The 16,210-nt window shown below is 46.8% G+C and overlaps 1 protein-coding gene across 1 annotated transcript in view; it reads left to right on the top strand.

The window, feature by feature from the left end:
- The first annotated feature begins 639 nt into the window (after positions 1–639).
- TTC39C (tetratricopeptide repeat domain 39C) overlaps positions 640–16,210 on the top strand; it is a 103,857-nt gene continuing 88,286 nt past the window's right edge. The window contains exon 1 of the mRNA XM_030842558.3: positions 640–1,048. Within this exon, the coding sequence (XP_030698418.1) occupies positions 897–1,048 (152 nt within the window). The 5' untranslated portion in view covers positions 640–896. The remainder of the gene's footprint in view (positions 1,049–16,210) is intronic.

The raw sequence follows: 16,210 nt of genomic DNA, 5'->3' as shown, positions 1-16,210 counted from the left end.
TGAGAGTAGAACGCACAACAGCGTAATTTATAACTCCTGAATATTTAGGTATGTGCCATCTGGGCCACCATTTGCCTTCTTGCCCCATCGCGCAAATGCTGGTGGCGGGCCGGAGAGGGTGGGTGCCGTACACCCAGGACCTCGCCGCTCCAGTTCTTCAACGCTGGGCTCGGGGCAGCTGTCGGGCAGGTGCCCGGAGGCCCCGTCCCCGCCGCCCACCTCCTCGAGGATTGGCTGCCGCGAGCTAGTAGGCGGTCCAAGGGTGCGGATAAAGTTGCGGGTCGCGCGCGCCGCCTGCGTGGGGTTTCAGTCACTCGGGGCAAAAGCGAGGAGCGCTCTCGCTGCGGCCCGGGCGGAGTTCACTGTGCGCTCTCCGAACCCGTCTGCCCTTTCCAGCTTCCCTGCAACTCCCGGGTCCGGCCCTTTTGGAGGAGGGGGTCAAGGGCCGGGCCTAGGGGCCTCGCGCGTGTCCGGGCAGGCTCGGCGCGCTGGCCCCGGGCTGCCGCGCGAGGGGCGCGGTGTGAGGGCCCGGGGCGGCGCGCGAGGGCTGCAGGAAGCGGGGGCGGCAGCGGCTCGGCCCTGGCTCCTTTGGGGTAGAGACACCCGGAAACGGATTCCGTTTTGGTGGCGGCGCGAGCCGCGCGCCTCGGAGGGGACGGGCGGGCGGCTGCTGAGTAATCCCCGCGGCGGCTGGAGGCGGCGGCCTGGGCGCCCACATCCCCCGCCGCGCTGCAGCTGGACCCGGGCTCCTCCCTCCGCGCCCCGCCCGCCGCGCCCCTCCCCCGCGCCCGCTCCGGCGCGCTCCGGGCAGGTAGAGCCGGGCTCCGGGCGCGAGCGGGGGCCGCAGCAGCTGCTACCCCACCTCGCCTCGGCCCTGCGCAGAGCCTCGCGCGCCCATGGCTGGCTCGGAGCAGCAGCGGCCGCGGCGGCGGGACGACGGAGACTCGGCGGCGGCGCCCCTGCAGGACGCGGAGCTGGCCCTCGCCGGCATCAACATGCTGCTCAACAACGGCTTTAGGGAGTCGGACCAGCTTTTCAAACAATACAGGTGACTGACGCGCCTCGCTCCCCCGCCCGGCACGCGCCCCTCGGGGCCGGCTCGCGCGCTTCCCTTTGCGGCCCGTCCCAGAAGCCCCCTCCCCCTCCCGTCGGTCAGTGATCCTTGGCCCTGTCGCCTTTCCCCGTGTCTTGTCCCTCTGCCTGAGCTGCAGCCGGCGCCTCTGCCACATCTCCCCTTCCGCCTCCACCCCTGCTCCGTGGTCCTTTCCCTCCGCGGGACTCGCCGCGTGTCTTCCCGGCTCCTGCTCTGTTCCCTCACTTTCTCTCGGCCTCGCCCTCCAAGAGGGGCGTCCGGTGTTTGTCCGATTCTCTCTCATGGGTCGCCTCCCCCGCTGCCGGGTCTGGAGCCCGTTGGCTTTGAGACTTGAGACCGGATGCGATTTGAGGCAGCCGCGAGCCCGGGACTTGCAGGGTTGTGACTCCGGCTAGCGTGCTGCCTTTGTGACACGGACCACACCAGCCATCGTGCCCGTTTCTTGTGCCTCGCGTTACTTTGCATCGTTGTGCATTGCAAACGCTTTCCTTGTTTGAAAACAGATATGTATAACTGCCTGGCCGTGCAGGAATTAAAAAGAATCAGCCGAACTCTGCTTACTCACCTCTCTCTGCCTTTCTTCTAAAACTCAGTCCCCAAAATGAGTTGCTAATGCCTTTCAAGAGAGCGAATTTATGATGGATTTTTCTAACTTAAAGGTAGAAGAAAATGGAGGGATTCTAAATATACGGGAGAGTGGGAGGAAGCACACGTGTGTTCAGTTAATTTTTTATTCCTCTTTTTAAACATGAAGAAAAACTAAAACCTGGTTGCTTTCTCGTGGGTGTGGGAGGAGCCTTCAATTTCTTTGGGGAGCAGAAGCATCCGCTTTCTGGTTTAGGAAGCAAGTTTGTAATTTGACCTTCTAGTGTTGACAAGACTCAAGGATGTTGATTAGCAGCTTCCCTGTAAATGTTTAAGGGCCAATTGCTGCATTTCTTTAGAGCTGGTGGTTTGGTAGGAATTAGAGGACCAAACCAAATGTGCAGCTGTGATTGAGAGCCACAGTCTGTAAGCAAATGAGGGACGGTGGGATACAGACGCCTGAAGTTTTCAGACTTAAAAGAATGGTGGTTTCTTCCGGTGGGAGCTTACACATGCTTAATGGCAAAGCAAGTATCTCACAACTATAAACTTTTCACTGAGACATTTTACTTTTAAATCAGTTTTTTAAAAAAATCTGCAAATGGAAACTTCTTAGCTTTATTCAGAACATTTTATTTTTAAAGCATTCAGTCTGATTTCAAGCCAGAGTTTCATCAAGGATTTCCAGAGGATAGATTTAAAAGACTCGTCTCACAGTGTCTCCTGTGGCTTATTTTAGCCATCTGAGAATGTATTTCATGAAAAAAAGTTTCACTTACTGTGCTTTCACTCTTTAAAGACATGGGAATTTATGTTGTATCAGAGAGGAGTGGAGAAAGTCTGAGTCAAGTTTACTTTCTTCAGTTGCTGATCAAGACACTGTGCTTGCATATTTCAACATTTCTTGCCTTGAAATGTTCTGTTACTTATTTTAATGATCTTCTTTTCCCTCTAAACTGCTCTAACATACTTAAATTACTACGTCATGGTTCCCATATATTGAAAGGCGTGAACTAAGTCATTTTGCCTCATCTAGACACCTCTGTATGCACTGTTGCTAGAGGGCAAATTTTGAGCGTTAGGAAAGCTCTTCTCACAGCAAGGGCGGAAAGATACACCTTGAAAGTGTTTCTCTGTGGGTGTTGGGGTTGAGGGGAGGGGGAGGGGTCTGGGGTGGGGGGCTTACGCTGGAGAGCTAGGAGTTGTAGCTGTCTGCTTATATTTTGAAATGGGAACCGAGGATAAAAGAACAAGATACTGTAGTATGTCTTCTCTGCTAAGCACAGTGCCAGGCACATTCCCTTATATTCTCACTATTCCACTGACAACAAAAGAGAGAGGTGTATTTTATCATGACAGTGTTGTAACGAGGCACTCAAGTCTCCGTGTTTAGCGTGGCCCAGGACACAAGCCCTGGTTCTAAATCCAGGGCTCTTTCCTTTAAACCATTCCTGCCTGTCCTGCCTAACTGATTATATTTTGTAATTTGCCCTGTGACCTCGTTTTCCAGCAACTTAAACTCTTTTTTAGGAGTGGATAGTGGTAGCATTAATCCTATCAGCTGTCCGGCAACCAGGGTGGCCATCCTGGTTGCCCACTTTTCGTAGCTGCTGACTTTGGTTTCTCAGTTTGCTTACTTGCCTATAAAATGGGAATCGCGCACACCTGTAAGGTGGTGGTTAGTATTAAAAGAATTCACGGTAGCTGGCGTAAGCGCTCAATAAACACTAACTAGCTTTTGTGCCTGGTGTCTTCCTCACTACTCTTGTTCTTTCTTCTTGACGGCATAGTTTGAACAGAAGACACAATGTCCCGAATGCAGGTAGCCTTTCTATTTAAAGTTAGCCTCACATAATGCGTTTGATGAGACTTGGGTCCTGTCATGCACTGGGATACTTCTCTTGCAGTTCCAGAGTCGAATGGCCAGCTGGAAAACCCAGCAGTGATTTCGTGTTTGAGGAACACCTCTAGCTCAGTTTCTCTACAGAAGATAGAACAATCAGATGATCTCTTTTCTTAGGATTCTTTTGTCACCACCCTTCCCATTGTAGTAAAAATTCCAGAATCCTATCGTTAGTTTAACAGTAGAAACGTTTTGTGCCTAGTGTAAGAATAACACGTTAAGAAACTTAAAGCAAGAAGGTCACTTTCTCTTGCCACCTTACTAGGATTATAAAAGTTTCCCCAACAGCTACCTAATGAGAAATGGTTACTTGGCCATTCTGAATTCGTGGAAAGCCGGGATTGTATAATTCAGATATTGTACATATAGGAGTTCAAAATATATGCACAGTAGGGGCTTTCTTTTGAGATATGAGACTCCGTAGTTGGGATTTCAAAATGTAGCTGCCACTTCTGTTGTAACTATAGTAGTAGTGTAACTACTGCTACCTGTTGATGCTCAGCCCCCATCATGCACTTGGAGATGTGTTCCCAGAGGTTGGGGTACAGTGGTGCTGCTTTAAGCCCAAGGATATACCTTTGTAAGTTCGTGATCCTGACCATCTGAAATCACATTCCTCGTGTTGGTCGGGGGGCTCAGTGCTCTCATTCAGCAGTGTTCACTCCATCTCCCACACACATACACACTCTCACTGTTAACGACGTTCATGTGTGTGACACACACTCAGACCTGTAGGTACTCAGGCTCGTGATGAAAGATAGGCTGTGGTTATGTGCACGAGACAGGCACTAGGTTTTTAGGTGTTGAGGTGCAGGTTAAGATTGGCCGGTGGGGAGGCTGGGAGACGTAGCCTGTAGGACTGGAGAGAAGGAATGTGTAGCCCAGCTTGAAGGAAAATTTTCCAGAGGAACTGTTGCTGAGCGCCATGATGGGGTGAAAGTGAGTAAGTTGAAGGAGGAAGAGTTGGGGTGGGGGAGGGGAGGAGGGAGGAGAACGTGAGCGGAGGTGGGTGGAAATGGAACTCTAGGAGAGATGTGAAATGGCTTCTGGAGAAGGGGGGTGAGAGCTGCCAGCTTATTAGTGTTATTTGATTGTCACGTTGGATGGTTTTTCTACGCTTGATTTTTCTCAGATCCGCTGGTTGGTCCATGTTTGCTGGGAGTCAGCTCTGCCTTTCAGGGTGTTTAGTTAACTCATGCTCTCCGATGACCGTCATCCTTCACAGTGTGGCCGTCGCATCTGTAATTAACACCTGGCTCCTTGGGCCTCAGGATCCTAATGTGTCACCATCTTTTTCTCTTTTTGGCTTGAGATACTACTTTTTTAATCGAAGGACTAGTAGAGGTGAAACACACTGAACTCTGAGGAGAACAGAAGACATTTGGAGTTCCTGGCCCGAAGAGCTTTGTGGTTCTTATTTCATAGGTGTGGCATTTCCTGTCTCTCCTCCCCTTCAGGTCACCATCTCCATCTGCTTTAACTGACCCTAAAACATCTGCCTTGTTTACCCCTGCCAACATGACTACGACTTTCTGGCTGTAGATATTCTTAAAAAGCCCTGTTTGGTCATTGTCAACTCAAAAAGCATGTAATGGTTAAAGTGAATGATCACCGATGACAAATATACATAAATGAGGCCTTGATATAGAATTAGTGCATAGTCGGTATTAGGAATTGTGATACTTTTCTTTTCCACTTTATTTTAAAGTATAAAAATGGCAAAAATGTATTAAAAACAAAAAGCAAGAAAAATTCACGGTAACGTGTATGTTTAAAATGAATGTATGGATCCTAAATTGTTTAACACAGTTTATGGTACATATGACCAAGCAGTATGACACGTGGCCTTATTTGTGAGCGTGTCGATCATGGAGCCAGTCTTACCATAGAGATGGCTCAGTATAATCCAGGGATTGCAGGCTAGGCCCCATGGGCCAAATCTGGCTGGCTGCTTTTGTAAATAAAGTTTTATTGGGACACAGCCAGACTTGCTTATTTATGTATCTTCTCTTTGAATAGCTATGCAGAGCCTACAGCCTGCAAAGCCTAAAATATCTACTCTCCAGCCCCTTACAGAAAGAGTTTCATGACCCCTGGTACAAACCGTAGTTCTCCCTGGAAAAACTCAAAAGACTTGTGTAACTGAGCCAGTAGGCGTCGGAGCCTCTTGTGTGCCCAGCACTGTGTCAGATGCTCTGGACGCCAGGGAGAGCTTGCTGGCTGCCCTTGTTTCCTGCATGATCTGGCTGCTCCCAGAGCCCGGGTGCCTGGGCCTCGCTGCCAGAGTCCCTGGAGAGTCCATAGGTGCAGAAATGCAGGAAGAGGAGAAGCGCGGGAAAGCGGGAAATGGTGTAGGGAACTGGCGGCAGGGAGGAAACTCAGCTGCTGCCCTTTTCCATCCTCCTCAACTCAGCAGTGTGTTTGGAAAAAGGCTGATTTTCCCCCCCCAATGATTGCACCGTCTGAGAAGATCCCAATTAAAGATTCATTTGGCTTAATTGGAATTTTTTTTAAAAAATGCAGCCGCCTGTAGGATAACGGGAGAGTTTATATAGGAAATTGTCAGAAAAAAGTGACCACCTGTACCGTGGGGGTGGGATGGCTTGAGGTGCTCTTTCCTCGCGTTACACGGAACACCCTGTGGACCCCCAAACACACCATTGTGTTTCAGGGCTTAGACAGTTTGCACAGACTTTTTTAGCTCCTGAAATCCCATTTTTCACACCCCAGTCTCCTTTGCCAGGGTCACCCTCCTACTTACCCAGCAACAGCAGGGGGGGAATTTGAAGAGGCCCATGCTGAGGACTCCAGGAGAGGAGAGAGGATAAGAGAAGCACAGAAAGTAGACGGCTGTTATTTCAAAACTTGGTTTACCACCGCCTCTGCCCCGTGCAAGGGGCTGGGGTTACTTGGGGAGGAATTCATCTCCGCCTTAGACTTTTTCCTCCACCTACTCCGTCCCTTACATTTGTAGTACGCTGTTCAGCTGGTAACAGAGGTCCGGTTTGGTATTGAATAGGTCTTTTTGGGCTAACCTGGGGATCTAGTCACCACTTGAAGCCTTGTTATTCGGAGAAATGCATCCCAGTTTCTGAACAAGTGACTTTGCATGCATGTTTTTTGAGGTATAGTTGTCATGCAACACCCTAGTTTCAGGTGTACAACATGGTGACGTGATGTTTGTATATATTGTGCAGTGATCAGCACAATAAGTCTAGTTAGCATTTGTCACCACACATAGTTACAGACACATGTTCTAGAAAGCTGTTCGTAAATTTGCTGTCTAGATGTGCGTGAATGACTTCTGACGTCTGATTTGAAGACGGGGACTGGGTTCTTCTTCGTGTGTAAAGGTGGTTGCTGGTTGACCGTCTCCGCCCTTTTCCCCCTAAGCTAAGGTTGCTTTCTCCATCTCTTCCTTCTTGCTCAAGAATTTCAGAACACAAGAAATAGATATACAACAGGGAGTTACTCTTGTCTTACAGGAAAACGGGCCGTTATGATGGAGAAAGCCCTTAGAGAAGGTCCACCGTGTGCAGGACACAAAGGTGAGAAGTGTGTCCCTGCTTCGGGCAGGCATTGCTCGCTTAATACCTTTAAATCTGCTGCAGAAAGAGTCACTTTAACACTCAGTCTTATCCGAGCCGTAATATCTGTGAAATCACTGGTTTAGGTAACTTATTTTCCTAATGGTGCATCAAAAATAAACACGTAATGGTAAATACTGCGTGGTCCTTTCTCTGTGCCAGGCCACACATCAGCACTCCCCGTGTGTTCATCCTCACTCTGTCCTCCCCACAGCTCTGTGAGGGGTGCTCTTGTCACCTCCCTCTTACGGGGGGCTGGGGGGGAAGCACAGTGACATTGGATGACCTGCCCAAGGTTTCACAGTAAGTGGGAGAGCTGGCTTTGAACCCAGGGTGTCTGGCTGCAGAGCCTGAGTGTTTAACCACAGCACTACACTACCTCGCTTCTGTAGCTCGTACACTATGAGAAGTTTACCTGTGTGCTGCTAATGTCATTTGGGGTTAGTTTCCCCAGAAATCTGCAAACCACACTCTGATACCCACAGGCGATCTGATAAACCACCGGAGAGGCCTGTCCGCGGGGAGTGTGTCACCCGAGCTTTAGATGCTCTGTGGCTCCCAGCTGGCCTCAGGATGAAGTCCGAGGTCTTGGCTTGGTGTAGGATGTGCTCTCATCTGTCCTGTCTGCTTCCCTGCCTCCCTCCTGCCTCTTTCTAGGTTCCTTCCAGGTTAGTCATGCTGGAGACTTTTGTGTTATCTAACTAGTTCTGACTGGTCACTCAAGACACAGCTCAGATTTCCACGAGAAGGTGGCGCTGCTGCAGCATCCTTCCGCCTCTTTATCCAGCACTGTGATGTACGGGCATCGTTCACACGGCTGCCTGTCTGGGCGAGAGGGCCGAGATGGGTAGACTTCTCATCGGGTGGTCCTGACCTTCCCGAGGTCGCTGCGGTCATGTGGGGTCCAAGAGGTTTTATGGGCATGTCAGCTCCCCGTTATCTGCACGTGCAGCCCAGGGGTAGTGCCCTTCAGGAGCCTCGATTCCCCAAAGCCCTCCTGCATTCTCGTGTGCAGTGGCCATGTCTGGACCCAGTGGAGGGGCTCCAAGCACCCCCGAACTGATGCTCAGCTTCTCATACGCAGGTGGCAGGACTCCTCTCTGGCTCCTCAGTCTCTTCCCTTTGGTGCATCCAGGCTGCCCAGTGCATAGTGTGGGGTGATGGGGAGCAGAGCTGCCGCCAAGCACATGCCAGTCTTGACAGGCACCATCAAAGGGAAATCGGAGGCTCTGATGAGGTCTCCTGCTTCTGAAGTGGCCCTGGGTCTCAGCTGCACCTGGCCTTCCTCCACCCCATGTTGTTTCTGGTCAGGCAGAGGCCTACCCTCACTGGCCAGCCCTTCCACTGCTCCCATCAGCCTCCCCCAGCGCTCTGCATTACCCCGGGTGGTGGCGGCATGACATGCTGGTGTTACTTGCCTCTCTGGCAGGAGAAGGCAGGAGTCTAGCTTCTCGACTCCACGATCCCTGTCCTGAATTTCAGGAAGAACTGGTCTCTGGAAGAACTTGGAGGTTGGGAGGGGAAGCTTTCCAGATGGATGGCTCTCGACTCTCTCAAATCTAATGCCCTTTCTTTATAACAGAGAGAATATTGTGTAATTCCCTTTCTGTGATCCTAAAATGAAACTGACAGATGAAATGACCTGCCCATACGTATAATGTCTAAAAGTCAGTAGAATGCCCAAATAGTATCATAAAGGAGAAGTAAAAAGAAATTCATAACACAAAATTACATGTATTTCACAATGTAAATGCTCAGCACACCTTCATCAGAAGATGGACTAGTTAGGTGCTTGCACCTGTGTACAGTGCATAAATTTGGATTTAAGAGACGATCAGAAGCCATTCCATAGGAGAAAAATGAGAGAGTAGATACACTTGACATAAAAGAGGTAACAGACGACAGTTCTTTGTTAAGAGAAAGCCGGGAAACAGCCTAAAGCGAAGTGGCATGATATGCCAAGGCAAACCACGGACTGTTGACGTGGAGAAAACGAGGAAGCATTTTTTGCAATGAACCTGGCTGCCTGTGTCAGGTTATTGTCAGCATCATTAATTCACAGCGTTAGGACCTGGGATGTGTGCTGACAAAGTGTCTCAGAAAACAGATCTCCCATCTTTAAATCCCTCCCCAAACCCGGTACTTTGGAGACCAAAGCCCTTAATAGATTTCTAGGATTAAAGATGAATTGGAAAAAGTTTATAGGGAAGTTAGGGTGGGGTGGGAGGTGTGTCACCCTGAGGACAGTATCAGAGTAAGGTAGAAAAATAAGAAACCCCCAATAAATAAATTCTCTGTGCAGTTCTCCTGATATAAATTTCAGTGTGCTACCGATTCTTAATAGATGGCAAAAATGAAATTTATTAATGAAAATCCTTGGTATCCAGTATTTCATGGATCTTTAATAACTTGGCTTTAAATATACGTAAAGGAGTTTTCAACATCCCTTTGAAATTCTGGCATGTGATAGCGGCAGGCGCGGGCTGGTGTAGCTGTGGTGTGTTGGCAGCTCAGATGCCGCAAGCAGTGTGGCTGTTACATGGTTTTCTACAGTTGTGAACAGATCTTGAGAAAGGGTATATTTAAACAAGGACAGAATGATTTTGTGCTTGTAAGTCAATGGCGGTGGATTTCAGAACTAAATAATGGAAAGACCTTCAGAGGTTGTGTGGGACATGGGGTGATACTTGGGACTCTCTTGCACATTGAGGATGTCTCGGGTCCTTGGCCCATTCTGCTGCCGTCATCGTGTTACCCCAAAATGGCCGCCACAGATTTCCAGAACACCTCCATTGAGAGGTACTAGGCTTGGGGTGTAGGGCTCAAGACCAGGTTCAGTCTCTGCAGCTGAAATCCTGGGCCCGCTGGGAGCAGCAGGAAGGGGAGGCAAGCCGCGGCTGGCAGGGCTGCTGCAGAGGGTACGTGCTGGAGGAGGCAGTGCCCCCAGTATGTCTGTGACCCTGGGTGCGAGGGCAGAGCGCACCGCGGGGTTCCTCCAGTGTTGGCCTCACCGGTTGCTGCCTCTGAACGCCAGCATTTCCAGGTCACACACGGCTGCTTCTAGGGCTCTTAGAGCTCCAGGAAGGGATGTCAGTGCAGGTTCTTCTGCTCCTCCAGGGGGATGGAGAACCACTGGGGTCCCTTCCCTTCTTTATTCTCATTGCGGAGCCAGCATGCAGGACCTGTGTCTTTCCAGCCACAGCCACGCCATCCACTGCATCCCACAGTACGTGTTAGCTCAATCTGTTTTTTACATGCTTGATTCCACCATTGTATTCCTTCCAGGTGGAGCTCTTCTAGGACGTGAATCTGAGCATGATGCGTCTCTTTCTGGGTTCCCATGGTTAATAAGCATTATTTGCTGTTCTTCCCACTTTGGCCTCCTTATCTAGATAGACGCCTTTTGCTTTGGAATTCACTTCCTCGCCTCATGGCTACAGCAGCCCTCCTTCAGGTTTTACTTCCATGGTGTAAGTCATTCACCAGATAAACAGATTTTTAAATGTTTGTATCACTTTATCTCTGTCAAGTAAAATTTTTGGTCCTATTCTAAGTGGACAGAAAATGAGGGAAAATGATATTTTGTATTCAAATCCAAGTTGAATTTACTAAATGACAGAAATTTGGGGTTTGAGGGGCAATTGGATTACATGGAAATCCATGCTGCATGGCCGCTTTGGGACCGCTTCCAGGATAATGAGTCACTGTCAAGGCTTCAAGTGCTTTTACCCCCTTCATTTTGAATAGGGAATTGCAAAATCTCTAGTTATGTGTTGTCAGCTCATCTCTGGAGCAGAAAGGAACTTGATATCTTTGTGTCTTGTAAATCATGCTCACCCTCAACTTTATTGGGGTCTAAAATAAAGAATCACGTTGCGGGTTTCCCTGGTGGCGCAGTGGTTGAGAGTCCACCTGCCGATGCAGGGGACACGGGTTCGTGCCCCGGTCCGGGAAGATCCCACATGCCGCGGAGCGGCTGGGCCTGTGAGCCATGGCCACTGAGCCTGCGCGTCCGGAGCCTGTGCTCCGCAACGGGAGAAGCCACAACAGTGAGAGGTCCGCGTACCGCAAAAAAAAAAAAAAAAAAAAAAAAAAAAAAAAGAATCACGTTGCATCCATCAGTTGCATACTTGTCTGATGTTGTGACTCTCGAACTACCCAAGGCGAAATGGGGCTGGCTTTTGTAGGACTGCAGTTGTTGGAGAAATTGGTTAGCTCCTGGACAATAGCAAGGTTTGCAACAACTTAATTGCTCAGAAAAGAACAAGAGTTTATATCTGGAATGCCATTTGCTTCAGCTCTCAACCACGGGCATCCACAAGTTTTTCGGGCTTTGTGTATTGATGATGGGTGAGACACTCATTACCTTGAATTACTAAAATTACACATTGAGCTGGAAATTACTCCTCTTGAAATATCACAGGGAAAAAAGGAGGGAAGGGCCATGGGAGAGTGGAAACAGCTGTCTGAAGTAGTTTAGCCAAGTGTCAGGACCTGCTGTGGTGAAATTCCAATGTATTCTTGTTCTGGAGCAATTACCAATGTAAAAATAGCAACAAATGACAGAATGGTTTGAGTGGTTTTTGTATCCCTTCTGTGGCATCTTGGATCAGAGCTGGGCTCATGAGAGAGGGTAGTTGAGGCTAACTTGAAATTGTGAGCTTTTCTCTTGATAGAAGAATGTTGTTTTATCTCAAAGTAAAACAAAACCTCATCAAGGAGCTATTCAGTTCAAGTCTAAGTTTATAGTTAAGGAAGCTTATGAATAATGAACTAAACCCAAATGAAGTTTTCCTGCCCTGTGCTCCGCTGAAAACTACAGGAAAAAGTAGGTGCTTTGGTGAGAGGCGTTTTCTTATGAAGTTCAGAGTTGTTTACTGAGCACTAGTTTACTAAAATTTTATTATGAAGAATAAGTTTCTAGTTTCACTTTGAAAATGCCTTTTTAACAGAAAAATAGAGAAATCTCCTAAACTTTCTAAGTGATTATCTAAGATAACTTAGTGTTTGAATTGCTTGTCTAGACAGCCGAGTGTGTTTAATCCTCAAAGTGTCCATGCGGTTTGTGGATTATTGCCACACGTAATAAAAGGACCCTGTGATAATTTAAAGATGAGAAAATTAATGAAAACACAATTTTGTTACTGAAAAAAATAAGCTTTTTTGAACAGGTGATTGGAAAGGCTTTTTAGCTAGTTGATAATATTTAGTTTGGATGATCTCTTTTTAAGTTGTTTATCGATGCTGGTTCCATCTGCTGTTAATGTAGAAGGGAGATGATTGAGTTGATTATCTATTTGTATGATTTAAGATAGAGAAGGAACTAAATACTGATGAGTTAGGAAGATATTTGATACACGTTAATGACACAATTAGAAAAACTGTAGAAAAAATTGACTTTATTTAGCCTGATGAGTTATTTTCAGAATACATCAGTGACTCTAAATGAGCATCAGGCTTTAGCAATAAACGAGTACGAATTAGCAAAGCTAGAGAGGAATCAGAATAAAGTAAGAAGTGTTACAGTCATATAATCACACAGCGGACTTGGTCTTTGCTTGCATTACTGATCAGGCAGAGAACGGCAGTGAATGGTAATCAAGTGGGTGATCAGTGCTTACCATCAATACACGCTGGGATTCGTGAATTTTACCCTTAATCCCAGTTCTCTCAGCAGCCCTGAGGATAAGTATTACCACTGTCACTTTGCTTGGGACAAAATGAAGTCTTACTGGACCCGAGTTAAAAAGATTTTGAGTGGGAGATCTGGCCCCAACCCCAGAGCGTATGCTGTTTCTCCTGCTTCCTCTGCAAAGAACCCTATTGTTGTGCTGCTTGGCATCCCCCAGCAGTCTTGCAGGTCACTTGTTTAGCCTCATGGTCTCCTGCACATCTGCTCTTCTGATGTTCCCAAGCTCCATGGGTGGCACCACGTGCAACAAGGTTATAGACTCCAGAAGTCTTGAAGGTCCTCTAGGCACCTCTCTTCCTCACCTTCTGTGTCTGCCAGTTTTCCTTCCTATCTCTTTTGAGTCCATTCACTTCTCTTCACCACCACCTCGTCCAAGCCACCGCTCCTTGGACAATTGCAGAGCCCAGCTGGCTTCCTCTTTTCCTCTCTGTCCCTCCTCCACCCCCACCAGAGTGATCTTTTTGTGTCTAATTATATTGCCTCTGCTAAGAACCCTTTCATGGCCTCAGTGGTAGGCTGAAAAATGGTCCTCCCAAAGATATCCATATCTTAATCCCTGGAACTCCCCTGAGTGTTAACTTAGATGGCCACAAAAAGGGTCTTTGCAGGCGTGATGAAGTGAAAGATTTTGAGATGGGAAGATTATCCTTGATTATTTGGGTGGATAGCCAATCCTCCTGGATCGGATAGATGCAATCATACATATCCTTGTAAGAGGGAGGCAGAGGGAGATTTCACACGCATAGAGAAGACTGCTCTGAAAACGCGAAAACAGAGCAGAGAGAAGAAATTTGAAGACATTCGCCATGAAGATTGGAGTGATGGCAGCCACAAGCCCAGGAATGCAGGCAGTCCCCGGAAGCTGGAGTAGTCAAGGCATGGATTCTCCCTAAAGCCTCGAGAGGGAGCCCAGCCCTGCCCACACCTTGATTTCAGCCCAGGGAAACTGTTTTTGGACTTCTGGCCTCCAGAACTGGGAGAGAAAAGATTTCTATTGTTTTAAGGCACTAAGTTTGTGACAATTTATTACAGCAGTCCCAGGAAATTAGAATAACCTCCTCCTCCTCTCAGGATCAGGACAGCATCTCTGTGGTATGGCTTCGCCCTGCCTCGTTTGGCCCTTGACCATTTACTGCTTAATCCTTTTTTTCTTATATTTTAAAATAATTTCACTGTGTTGCTTCTAGGCTCGGGCTGTACAAAGCCAAAGAAGCTCATGCTACAAAATAGCTTATAGCTCCTCTTTTCATATGGTGGTTTATGTAAAAATGGAAAAGTAAAATAGCTTTAAATTGACAGTGATTTTCATTTTAACAAGCTTTAGAATCGATATTAACCTTCATTTAAAACATCAACACTTTGATCAGTCATGTCACTCTGTAGCCTTATGTTGCACGGCTGTGCCCTTCCCTTACTCTGACTTCTAGTCACTCTGACTTCTTTCAGATTCGTGAAGATTCGCTAAGAATCACGTTCCTTTCCTCTGGGCTTCTTACCTAAGTTTGTAATTATACACATACAGCACTTGCTTTGCTTGGTTCTAATATGCATGGATTTCAGTTACCAGGGGTTAGTTAAATAACCAGTACCCCCCAAAACACGGTTCCCATTTCAGTTTCACCTGTGTGTGTGCTGTGAGTAACTATGCACAAGCTGCTGGCTCTTCAGCCCACAGATCACCACGGATGTAACAGACGCACATCATGATCAGTGGCCAGTCACATCACTTGTTTCAGAGTCTGCCTGTCATTGAGCACTGCACATCCTTTATTCAGTTCCCACACAGACAGCAGAGTATATTGGTGTTGCCTCTTTGTCTCATAGTGATAAACCCACATGACATTTTACAAAAACGGCTGTTTGAAAGAGGGATTTGACCAACGAAGATGAAAGTGCAGCAGAGAAAAAGGTGATCATGCTGGAAATGAAGTTTGAATCAAATATGAATGGAGTTATAGAAGGAATAGCTAACCTGGGATTGTTGTCTCTGCCATCGAGACTCCCACGGGTGCCCAGTGGAGGCGAGCTTATCAACACAAAGGAGGAGAGTGGTTGTAAGGGAAAAGATGAGGATGTCCCAGAGGAGGTGATGAATGTAAAACTTCACATTAAAGGAATCTCAGAAATACTTCACAACGTTGAAGGCACAGAGGCTACAATGTTGGAAGCTGATCCAGACTTGGTAAGAAAGAGGACAGTTCACCGAGGCGTAGTAGCAAAAATGCTCCCCCTGCATCATGAGTTATATGACAAAAAGAAAGCAAGTGCTGTTCAAACACTCTGGATACATATTTTACAGAGAAGTAAAACACTTTAATGCTCAGTGTTTCTGAGCATTAAATGTTTTCAATTACAGGCTACTAAGTGAATGTAAATTTTACTATTTTTAATTTTCCTATACATTTATAACTGATAGTAAGTTTTTAAGGTTTAAAAAATTTTAAATTGTGAAATATACATAAGATAAAATTACCATTTTCACCATTTTTAAGAGTATAGTTCAGTGGCATTAAGTACAATTACATTGTTGTACAGCTGTCACCATCATCCGTCTCCAGAACTTTATCTTTCCAACCTGAAATTTGTACCCATTAAACTCTTCACTTCCTCCTCTCCTCAGTCCCTGGCAATCACCCTTCCATTTTATTTCCCTGGATTTGATGGTTCTAGGAACCTCATATATGTGGAATCATAAGTATTTGTCCTTGCGTGGCTGGGGTATTCACTTAGCATGTCTTTAAAGTTTCATCCATGATATAAAATGTGTTAGAATTTCCTTCCTTTTTAAGGCAGAATAGTGTGTGTGTGTGTATGTATCACATTTTGTTTATCCATCCATTGTCAAAGGACATCTGGGTTGCTTCCATGTTTTAGCTATTGTGAATAATGCTACTATGAACATGGGTATACGTGTCTCTTTGAGACCTTGTGTTCAACTTTGGGAGGTATATACCCAGAGTGGAATTGCTGGATCATAGGACAATTCTACTTTTAATTTTTTGAGCAACTATCATACTGTTTTCCATAGTGGCGACACCATTTTGCATTCTCATCAACAGTGCACAAGGGTTCCAATTTCTCCACATCCTTGCCAACACTTACTATTTTTTTCTAACTTTTTTTTCATTAGCCATCCTAATGGGTGTAAAGTGATATCTCATTGTGATTTTGATTTTTATTTCCCTAATGATTAGTGATGTTGAGCATCTTTTCATGTGATTATTGGCCATTTGTATATCTTTTTTGGAGCAGTCTCTATTCATGTCTTCTGCCATTTAAAAAAAATTAAAAAATTTTTTTTTATATCGGAGCATAGTTGATTAACAATGTTGTGTTAGTTTCAGGTGTAC

Source organism: Globicephala melas, chromosome 13 (assembly GCF_963455315.2).
Source record: "Globicephala melas chromosome 13, mGloMel1.2, whole genome shotgun sequence".
Classification (NCBI taxonomy): Eukaryota; Metazoa; Chordata; class Mammalia; order Artiodactyla; family Delphinidae; genus Globicephala; species Globicephala melas.
This window is presented reverse-complemented; position numbering and strand designations above follow the sequence as displayed.